This window comes from Hylobates moloch, unplaced genomic scaffold (genome assembly GCF_009828535.3).
Source record: "Hylobates moloch isolate HMO894 unplaced genomic scaffold, HMol_V3 SCAFFOLD_12, whole genome shotgun sequence".
Classification (NCBI taxonomy): Eukaryota; Metazoa; Chordata; class Mammalia; order Primates; family Hylobatidae; genus Hylobates; species Hylobates moloch.
In genome coordinates this window covers 72325918-72338077 of record NW_026652287.1, presented here as the reverse complement: position 1 = coordinate 72338077, position 12160 = coordinate 72325918, and the positions used below count along the sequence as shown (strand labels likewise).

At 35.6% G+C, this 12160-nt stretch overlaps 1 protein-coding gene across 2 annotated transcripts in view; it reads right to left on the bottom strand.

Moving 5' to 3' along the window:
* Positions 1-12160, bottom strand: part of TRHDE (thyrotropin releasing hormone degrading enzyme) — a 395923-nt gene that overhangs the window by 377386 nt on the left and 6377 nt on the right. For both annotated transcript variants that reach the window (XM_032170751.2, XM_058425822.1), the window contains exon 2: positions 4193-4466. In XM_032170751.2, coding sequence (XP_032026642.1) covers positions 4193-4466 — 274 coding nt within the window. The remainder of the gene's footprint in view (positions 1-4192; positions 4467-12160) is intronic.

Here is a 12160-nt window from a genome sequence, read left to right as displayed (position 1 = left end):
TAGATGGCGAGGCCTGGACCTCAAGTCTGAGCCTGATGTTGTAATGGGATGAGACCCACTGACAAGTATACATTGTTTGTAGGATGAATATAAATAGTCTGCAGGCAAAGAGCCGACTGTGTTAATTTTAAAACAGGCCTACAAATTCTTTTACACTCCTCCTGTCAAGAGCTGGGGTCTAATGCCCTCTTTTGCTGAAAGAACACTATCCTTAGCGACTCACTTATAACCAATAGAATGTCTTAGAAGTGATGCTCTGTGACTTCTGAAGATAAGTTTAAAAATTCCACATAACGCCCACCTAGTTCTTTTAGGACACTCACCTTTGGAGCTCTGAACTACCATGTAAGAAGTCCAGCCACCCTAAGGCCATCATGCTTTGAACAAGCCCAGGCCACATGAAGAAGCCACACGTGGATATATGGCTGACAGCCTCAGCTCACGTCCCAGAAGACTGATGACACAACCACCAGACAAAGATGGCTTCAAATGATTCTGGCCCCTAGCTGTCAAGTCACACCTCAAACATCCTGCTTCCCCATCTGAGGCCCCAGACATCATTGAGCACAGAGAAGTTGCCACCACTGTGTGCTTCCAAACTCCTAGCCTACAGAAACTTTGAACATCATAAAATGGCTGTTTTATGCCACTAAGTTCTGGAGTAGTTTGCTATGACATGATAGAAACCAGAACAATATTGTAAAGGAGAAATTCATACTATCAGTTTTCAAACAAGAAAATCAGAATAAAAAGAGGTTAAGTAATAACAAAGGTTGCAGAGAAGCAAAGCAAAGACATAATTCTGAAACAGACTAATCTGATTCTAAAATCAATGTTTATAATTATCATGCTACACTATATTCCACAGGGATATACCCACCTCTGTGTCCTTTCCTATTAACATTTCCCTGGCAAAGAATTATATGCACACAGTATCTGCTTCTCTAAGACCAAACCATCATTCAGGGCCATACTGAATCCCATGTCCTCCATGAAGCACATCCCTAGACTTCAAACCTTAACAATTTCTCCCTCTTCCAACTTCCAAAATAAGTCTTGAACTTATTTTCTACAAGTTTCAATCAAAGCAATTCGTGAATACATGAATACTGGTGTTCCTAAACCACAATTATTGAATTCATTGTTTTTCCTATGCACAGTCCTAGGCCACCCTCTGGATTTTCAACTCCAAATGTCTATAGGATTGATCAAAACAGGAAATAAGTATCAGTGAAATGGACTAGATGCAAAAGAATAAAAGTGGTCTGGATTAAGTGAAACTGGGAAGCAAATGCCTCATGTAAGTGAGTCACCACAACCCAGCTCTAGCACAGTGATTTTCTTAATAGCATGTATCACTCCCTGACATATTATATATTTTTGTTTATTGCCCCTCTCACCTCATTAGAATATAAGCTCCCTGGGAGCAGGAACCTTTTCTGCTTTGTTTGCTGCTATATCACAAGAGCCTAGAACAATACCTGCCATTCAGTCAATAAATACTTGTTGAAGGAATAAATGAACAAATGTTACCAAATAGGAATGTAACCTTAGTGTTACAAGAGCTTTCCATTTCTCAAGAGAAGCCAGAAATAAATAAGTTTATGTGCAACCTTCTACTTTCTAAATGTTGACAACTAATATAAAAAACATTAAGCCATTTTGGGGATGGATAAACAATACATGGCTACAGCCTTGGATTCAGTCTGAATGCTTGAATTTGCAATCTCTGTACCAGAAGGATTTTAGATTTTTAATCTTTCTAATTACTTAGAATAGTGCCTTGCAAAGTGTAGGTAGCTTGATAAGCAGTGATGATGATGTCTCAAATATTCACACTTAGGGCCCTACTACCATTCAGCTGTGTATTATTTACATGCTACTGAAGTTCCTCTTTCATATCTCAAAGAAAATTGCTTCAGCTTCTGATCTGAAATGACCACCTGGACTTCATGTGACCATCCCACATCCAAGATTCTAAAGCTAAACTTCCACTCCTTCCAGCTGTTAAGTGTTGAGAAATGTCATTTTCATATGCTCCGAATAATAAAGGGGAAAGGCAGTGAAAAGAAAACAGATTGGATTTCAAAAGAGTGACAGAAAAAAGGAGTCAAGTTTTAAACTATATTTCCACAGTTGATAAATAAGAGCTCCCAATGGCAATTTTGTTTTCTTTTTTATAGATTTTAGTATTTTAGGTTATGCAATCTAAAATTTTATTTCAATTGACCTTTCGGTGTTCTCTGGTAGCATGTTTTATCATTTCTACATAAAAATTATTAAGCAGGAATTTTAAAATATTTACCAATTACTTATAGATTCTTAACTGTAACAAAAAGTCACATCTAAATAACTATTAGAGAGTGTCTGGCTTTAAAACATGGGTCACTTAGCAACAAGCATAACTGTTTAGGGCTGAAAACACTTTTAAGATACTTTAAAGAAAACATACTAGAAAAAAGAATTTCTAGTGTACCCTATGCTAGCTGACCCACAGCAAGTCAATCATCAACTTTTGAAGACGTAAAATGAAATGAGATGTCTTCGTGTTCCATGTCTGTGTATGGTCCAATGAGTATAGCCTTGAAATGCCCATAGAAGACATCAACAAACATCAGAGAAATTCAACATATCAAATGATTATAAGTCCAAAAGAGTAAAATGCCTACTGTCCTTCTAAGAAGTGTGCATTTAAAACATGATTTTAATGATTAGATAGATGAATTCATTACAAGCAGTTTTTCAGTAATGGCATTGATTTTGTATGCTGGCAGATTTTATTTTTTAAACAGGTCCCACAATGATTTAAATTAAAAGTAACAGTGAGGAAAATTTCTTTAGCCAAAACTATTTTTCAAAATTTAGGTTATTTTAGAGCTATCAACTTCCTACAAATTAAAAATATAGATTTCTATTCACCTATTTTGCCGCGTTCAAGCAACACTGCATACAAAGGTTACTGGATGAGAAGAATCACAATCTGAATTTTCTTATAGACACACAAGTGAAATGGTGGAACACAGTTCCTAAGGCACAGGGGAAAAAGCCCAAAATTTAGGATCAAACCAACCAAATTTGATTTACAGCTCTACCATTTGCTTACATTTAGCCCCTGGACAAGTTACTTAATCTCCTTAAACTGTACTCAATTTACTTTACTCATTTGAAAAAAAAAAAAAAAGTGGAATCATAATACCTTGTCTTAATGTTAATATGAAAATTAAAATAAATGCATATATATCATGTAAGCCATAGAAATGAGGAAAAAATTGTTAATTCAACATGGGATAGTCTACCCTAATGCAATGTAATTGCATGTAAAAAGTGCCTAGAATACCACGGTGTCACAAATGATAGCCATCAAAGAGAATCCAATAGATTCTTATTATAAATTTAATGCAGACAATGCTCCCTCTATCTCATCCTTCCTAAGAAAATAAAATGAAATGAAAATAAGTTGCAGGATATTATCTACAATAGAAAATCACTTACATGAAATTTTAAAATATAGTATGTATTGTAAGTGTGTGTGTGTGTGTGTGTGTGTGTGTGTGTGTGTGTGTGTGTGTCTATACATAGATATGAAACAATCGTAGGATAATATGCATGGAAGTAGCAAACACCAAATTCAGGACAGTGTTGATCTCTAAGGGAAAGACCAAGGCAGTGAGATCAAGGGATGGTTACACAGAGAGCTTCAACCCCATCCTATGTTTTGCTTTCTCGGCAATAACATTAGATTGAAGATGGTAAAATGTTTAGTTCTACTGATCTGGCTAGTACGCGTATGGAGTTTACTATATTACTCACCACATGTTCTGTACATTTCAAATATGTTACAATAAAAAGAAGTAGTTTTCCCAGTCATACAAACAGGCAATTTTCCAAAACAGACAGCAGCAGCTGTTCCAGAGATGTACAATAGATCAGGTAGAGACGAGGAAGAACAAGGATGATGGGGGAGGGAGGTGGAGGTGGTTAAGGGAATAAGAGTGCTGGGTATAGAAGATAGGTTCCTCTCTGACACTTTGAAACCAGTAAAATATGTAACCCCCCCCCCATAAGAATTAAAGGAAGAATTCCACTATATAAGCTGTAAAAAGTTTAGAAATGATTCATTGTTAATCCAGAAATCAGGTTACTTTACAGAGTGTACATTATCCAAAAACATCATTAAGCTGAAAATACTTACTACAACCCCACTCTTGGTGGTAGTTTCTCTGTATGTGAAGTTGCAAATTGCCCAGGCTAAATAATATGTGGACATGAGAGGGGTCTGTGAAAAGTGATCCGTAACCCAGCCGTCTTCCTCAAACACGGAAGTTTCCACTGGCATATTAGATAAAGATAAATAGGTTGCTTGATGCTTGATGCTGATTTTGAAAGTAGCCTTGTAGATTGGCTCATCAAAACAAGGAAATGCCTTTCTGGCATGTGTAGGCGAAAACTGAGTAACACCAAGGAATCTGGAAAAAAGAAAATGACATTCTCAATTACATTTATGTTGTGAGTTAAGTTATGGCCACATTACATGCTTCTGTTGATGAAATAATATATTATTCCAAATTGCAATATTTTTTTCTGAACCAAACTTAAGTGCATGAATAGCATGAAAGTACAATCCATATGTAATATACTTCCCCAACCATAAAAGTTTTTCAGGGAGGTTTCTGTCTCAATTCAAAAAAATTCGCTAAAGCCAGAGAAGTGCTTGTTAAATGAAACATTACACACTACAGAAAAACAACACACTGGCCAGAACTGGAAAGTGATGATTCTCCTTTTCGGTGTGCTTCACTTTCTTCTCTGAAGCTGCACAACATGTAAAGACAACGAAATCAAAATCCAAAAATTGTTCTCAGATATATGTAGAACATAGACCATCACTTGGGAAATATCCGTACCCTAAAATTTCAACAAAACACAGCCTGGTTTTGTTCAGAAAAAGGATTTTGACGCCTGATAAATTCTGGTCTGAATTCTGGCTCCACAACTTTCTTAGCTATGCCATCTTGGGCAATTATTAAACTTTCCTAAGATGTAGTTGGTCTTTGCTGAAAAAGTAAATAATCAAGTCTAACTCAAAAAGAATTGCACAACTTAGAGGAAAAGGAAGGATGTAAAGCACCTATGACTGTGACTAGCATGGAGCAGTTGCTGATTCACATCTTCAACCTTTCTTGGAGCACAGGAATAAATGTTTATACCGAATAGTCTGCAGAACATTGTTTTTTACTACTCATATGTTATATCATTGTATGTTAATGTTAATATGCCAGATGTATATTAATATAATAAATGTATGTATAAAATAAATGTCAATGTGAGCACACACATGCATATATATATGTGTGTGTATATATATATATTACACTCAAGTTTTCAGATCAAGCTGTATCTTATTAAAATTCCAACTGAAAGCACCTTCTATATTCTTTCATGGTTTATGGTTACAAATGAAGACAAAGATTAAATATTTTAAGAAGGACTCTTCAGCCGGGTGCAGTGGCTCACACTTGTAATCCCAGCACTTTAGGAGGCCGAGGTGAGTGGATCATGAGGTCAAGAGATCGAGACCATCCTGGCCAACATGGTAAAACCCCGTCTCTACTGAAAGCACAAAAATTAGCTGGGCGTGGTAGCGCATGCCTGTAGTCTCAGCTATTCAGCAGGCTGAGGCAGAAGATTACAAAACAATATAAGGCAAGTCAATATTACACTGTTAATAGAATACTATTGAGTTCTGAAGCAATTTCTTTAAAAAGCTTGTTCCTCCATAAGTAGTACTGCCACCACTCCTCTCTCCATCATCCATGATATACATGGTTAATCTAACATGGCAACTTTCCCACTGAACCCAAACTTGGCCTCAAAATTATTCTCAGCACAGCACTTCAGGCAACTACTACCAATCAATACAGGTTGACATGCGTATTGAATCTTATTGGCTATCCCTAGCTCAAAGTATGAGGTATAAATTTTACACTATTTTTAAATTATGAAGCTTACATTGATCATTGAGGGCCTCATTTTTTAAAGCTTAGTTTTAGAATAGAGAAAAATAAAACATTTTAAAGTTTAATAGTTACTTATTTTCATAGACAAGGTTTTTGAGAGTTATCTTGGAAATAGCAACAGGCCGCTACACACTAGGTTTGGTTAAGTAACTTAACTATCTGACCCTGTTTTTTCATTAGTAGAAGGAAAATATGTTTTCTAGGCTTTCCTTACAAAAGTCAAAATGATAAAATGAGATAATACATGGAAAAGAGATTTTAACTGTAAATCTTCATACGAATATGAGGTTAAAGCTGGAAGCAATATTAGAAACAAATCGTCCTACTCTCATAAATTTCTAAGTTGAAAAAGTGGATCCAATAGGATTAAGTGATTTTTCTGAAGTTACACAATTTGCACAAAGCTGGGTCTAGAACTCACATTTTCTGAATTACATTTCAAAACAGTAAAATTAATTTTTAGCCATAATTTATAAACATCTTAATTCAGCTGTAAGTAACAAAGATTCTTCTTTCCCAATTTGCCAGTATCATGGTAATATTTTTCGTAATATTTTTTGCTGATTACTAATACACTTTCTGCTTAATGAAATGTCAGTACCTTTTAGTTAAAATGCACCCATTTACAATTTTGTCTTCATATGCTTTTATCTTACATAATGCTCGTGAATCTTATCTTTCAGCTTATTAATTAAAATGTCCACTGAGCTTAATATTTCTCACTGAGGCTATTTAAAAGATGCCCATGGGATTTTATATATGAGTCAAAGTTACTCCCTTTTAACTTTGAAATATCTGAGAACTCCAATTCAATCACTGAACAAATACTGTCTGCTAAGTGTGAACTTTATGCTAAACAGGTTGAGTATTTCTTATCCGAAATGCTTTGGACCAAAAGCATTTCAGAATTTTGATTTTTTTAGATTTTGGAATATTTGCATTATATTCTACCAGCTGAGCATCCCTAACCCAAAAATCCTAATTAAAAAATGTTCCAATAAGCATTTCCTTTGAGCATCATGTTAGTACTCAAAAAGTTTTAGGTTTGTAACATTTTAGATTTTGAATTTTTGGAGTGGGGATACTCACCCTGTATTAGGTACTCGGTATAATTTTTTTAAGATATAACCAATTTCGTATTTAAGGCCTTTTCAGTCTAATTGAAAAATATATTTTTCCATGAAATATATATATATGTATAATATTTTCTCATGGAAAATTAAAGGGCAACTAATAATACTGGGGGAAGAGTTCTACAAGAGTTCAACAGAGAGGTTGTAATCAGAATGAATTAGCCTTTAAGTAAAAATCAAAGATGTCTTTGATATTAAGTAATTAGTGGGTAAGAATTTATTAGGTGTAAAAGATGTAAATACCTCTGGGCTAAGGATAATTTGATTAAACAAATATTTATACAGAGAAAAAACATAGTGCAGTCTCTTTTTGCCTTACCAAGTAAGTAAGTATGTTAGGGAAGGTAGCAATTTAAATCATTGATCCTCAGGGTTGAAAAGAACTATAAAGATCACCTAGTGACTTCCTCTGCAATTAATATTCTTAATGAATTCATACACACAGTATATATCTATGCACAGAGGGCCACCATATATTCTGATAATGTCTAAATGAGGAAATACCAATTTCACAGTCTGGCACCTGAAGATGATTGCAATTGAATTTCAATTCCGTATTTAGAAAATCAAAAGAAGTCCCTTGGTAAAGAAGAGCAGTTGGACTAGATTACATTTAAGGTCTTTTCCAAGCTTGAGATCCAATAACTGAACAAAAATCAGATGTAAAATATTCCCCAAATGTGACTGGTTTTTTAAAGATGTTAAATTATACTACCACTAAATAGCTTTTTACTACAAGTTCTATAATGCATTTGCTCCTTTTAACCGTTTATTTTAGAGGGTTCAATACTGGGGAGAAAAAGATAAATATATATGCTTCCTTCCTGCAAAGAGTTTCTATGCTAATAAAATAAACATATACCTAGACAGGTATTATACAAAAAGCCATGACAAAAAAGGAAAAATGTATGAAGAAATTACATTCTCCTAAGGCAGAGTTTCTCAATGTTGGCACTACAGACATTTTAGGCTGGATAATTATTTGTTGTGGGGACTGCCTTGTGCCTTGAAGGATCTTTAGCAATATCCCTGGCCTCTACCACTAGATGCCAGTATCATCTCTCCCCAGTTGAGATGGGCAAAAATGTCTCTGGACATTGCAGATGTCCACTGTAGGAAGAAATTGTCCCAGTTGAAAACCATTAGCTTAAAGAACTCCAAGAAGGCTTGATGAAGAAGCAAGCATAATAATTGGTGTGAAAACCTGGGTGGAAGTTTAAAGGTCAGAGTTGAATGGAGAAATGAGTGAGTTGACTATAGTTAGTACAGAAACAAGCCTTCAACAAAGTTTTCACTCACATATTAAGTTTGTGCCCTGTCTGCTGTCTTGCAGATTCTGGTTACATCAGATCTCAGTATTTCAAGCCCATCTCTAACATCTTTTTCAACCTTGATACTCTTTTTTCTAACAGAGAGAGCCAGTTTCAGGTCAGTGCCCTTAACAGGCAACAGTGCCTGCAGAATTTCAAAAATATAATTTTGTCTTCACTGCATATATTTTATAGTTGCCTTCAATTGGTGGAAGTGAGACTTCTCTTCTGCTTACTGTCATTAAAAACATCAAAGAGGCCCATAGCAACGGTGATTTTGAGAAAAAGATAACAAGCCTGGAGTGAATTTGTGGTGAGTTTGAGGTGGCAAGCAGAATACCAAGTATAAGAAATATAAAAAATTAATTAAAAATAGAAATATTTCAATATATAGTGTGGACATGAAAAAATATATGTAAATACAGCAAAAAGTAAAACAAAACAGTGGAAGGCAGAAGGTAATGGAGACTAGTATTTTGTTGTCTATTATTCTCCTGCCTTCTTAAACAAAATCCTTTTTATCTTTTAATGAATCTGTCTATTACCATAAAAAATTCCACTTTCAAAAGTGACATTCCGGGAGTGTGATTCGTAGAATGTCACTTTAGCATAACTGGAAAAAATGTGAATAACATACATGTATTTTAATTCTCTCCTATCTAAAATAAATTACTTTATTTTCTTAACAACTTGTCTATTTGACATTTTGGTTGAGCTAAGAAGGAAGGCTTAAAGCTCCATGTTGCCTCTGAAGGATATAGAGAATTGATTTCTTCTTATTTCTGCGGAAGTTCACTAGGCAAGCTACTTGTATCAAGTCGTTATAACATTCAGCAAAAGTAATGCATTAATGTTGGTTGATATTGCCAACAAATTACAGTATGTGATACAAAACAATTTCTGCTCCATTATTTTTCAGTTTGCCTTTTCATAAAGGTAAGACATGCAGAGGAAACAAACATTTGCATAACACCGTTAGTATTCAGATTGATTCATGGCATTTCACTGTGGAATCCATCAAAACCAAGAGAACCTCACAAACAGCATGGATGACTTGAAAGGTTTTCTTTTTGGCCACATCTATGCATAACACAGTGGAAAATGATTTTGAACTTACTTCTATAGCAACTGCAATTTCTCTAATATTGCAGTAGTTTAAGATTGGTAATAAAAACTCCCAAGACCTAAAGAAAAGTTTCAATGGAACATCTAGTTACTATTCAACTGATTGCAGTAAGCGGACTGTTACAAGGTCATGGAAGTTACACGTGTCCCATTTAAAATTGTTAATCCAAAATGCAAATTGTTACTCGATGACTAAATTCTTTAAGCCAAAATGGGTCGTTGTTTAGACTGTGTGTTTTTATGCACTTCAATGAGTCATTAAACCTCTGCTATTTCAGAAGAGAAGTACTCCTGCTGAATATTCAATACTATAAGCAAGTGTGTAGTCTATTTTTTTTAAATAACCATTGGAGTAAACTAAAAACATAAGGCAATAATGCCAGCAATATGTATGTAGGAAGTGGTGCATATGTGAATAATCGTGTTATAAAAACAGAGCATAATATTCATAATTGTTTCACCATTTATGTACTAAATACGCTTACCAAAAATAAGTACTGCGTACTTGATCATCATTGTTGAAGGGTATTATGAATGCATTAAAATGACTTTCCCGGGTCATAATAGGTTTTCATAAAAATAAATAAAATTGGTGTCTGAGATTCATGTTTTTTTATTGGAAAGAGGCAAAACATTACGTAAGTATTATAAACTACTGCTGTTGTCAAAACTCACATAAAGTCTTAGGAACAATATCTAATGATTGAGATGCCTTTCCCTTGGTACTTAGGGCTTTTCTTCTTGCTGTACTGGTACCCTTCTGATCCTTCAGTCTCTGGTTCCTGCTATTCTCACTGCTAACAGAGAACAGTGCTGTAATCAGAGACTTGTGCGTTTCTCTTGTTTCCCTCAGTCTTTCTGCTCCCTCAACCCTCTCCATCTCCCAGTATTTGATCCAAGCTGGGAGGTTCTCTGGCTGAAATACCACAACCTTTCTTTTCCTTCTCTTTTTTCTGGTGACCAGGCTCTTCTTCTTCCTTCCCACCTTCTTTTCCCATTCCTGTCTTTTGAACTCTGCTTAGGTGGTAAAAACAAACAGCAGCCAAAGCAATGTCCACGGTGACCATTTCCCCACTGTTTTGCCAGCAAGAGGAAACCCCAAAGCAAGAATTTTGGTCCTACACAACCTGGTACTAGCCCAAGTAGCAGATCTCCAGCCATGGAATAATAAAATTATATTTAATAATCACAGATGTGCTTACCAATTATCAGACACTGTTCTAAGTGCTTTATTACTGATGTAATCATCACAACAACCCTGTACAATAGAATATCATTATCTCCATTTTCCAGATGAGGACACTAGACACACAGCACTTAGGAAATCCGGCCAAGGTCTTAAAGCTAATAAGTGGCAGAGTCAGGATATGAGGCCAAGCAGTCTGGTTCCACAGTCCTTGCATAGGAGGAACAGAATGAACACACTAAACACACACACACTTTTCCATCCAGCAACACAACAAAAGTGGACTACTTTTTAAAAGATATAAGATTTTTTAAAATAATCTATTTTTAAAAGATGTAAAATGTAACCAACAACCATAGTTTTTGAACTACTTTCTTTGTCTATCCTCTGATTTTTCTTTTTTTAGTTGTGTAGTCATAAGGAAAGATGTGAATGATTAAAACAAAACTTCATCCTGCAGCACACACATAGGTGTGCACTGGGAGGAATTAATTCACCCTGTCCCTGTACAACTGGGGCCAGAGTTCTATAAATGTCAGGCCCACCCAGGCATTCAGAAGCTTGGAGGCAAAGAAGGCAGGAAGGGTGAGCCTGGGTTCTTCACCCTTATTCAGCTCCATGCAACATTGCCAGTCTTATTCTACCCTCACACTGCCACCACCACCATACAGCTGTGCCTGTTTGTGCATGATTTCAGGTTGTCCAGGAAACTGGAAAAGGCAGAAGTATTTTTCACGTTTGAATTTTCCAAAATTTTGCCTAGTAAAATTCTTTCTGTGGGAGAAAGTATGTAGTCACCTGTAGTAGAAAGTAAGATGGCATGAAATTTGAAAAACCCTGGTGGAAGCTGGCCAGTAATGTAAATCTGGAAGGAAGTAAGGAACATGCAAAGAATTGAGAAATGATGATGATGATGATGATGGTGATGATGAAGATTATGATTGCTAGGGGTTGGGAGGATGAGCATGGGGGTGAAGGAGGGATGCCCTCCTTAAAGACTGTAAAGCATTTATGTCTTAAAGGTAAATTATTTCTTCCTCACTGTTTTTGTATCACTCCTTGAAGTCATACTTACAGAGGTAAGTCCTATTTTTGTAAATCATATTGACCAAATGTCACCACCCTCAAGCAAACCTAAAACGTGTCCTGCATTGTTTGCTCAAGTCCATCCACATACACAGTGGCAACAATCAGTTTAAATAAACAAACATGTTGTGCGAACCAAACAAATACTGGGAAAGCCAGTATCAGGTCCATCTTTATCTGAAAGGGATCCAAAGCAGATAGGCTCAGTTTGGAGTTGCATTGAGTAAATAAAAACAAAGGCAACTGCACAGGCAACAAAAGCAAAAAACAGACAAAACGGATTGCATTAAACTAAAACGTTTC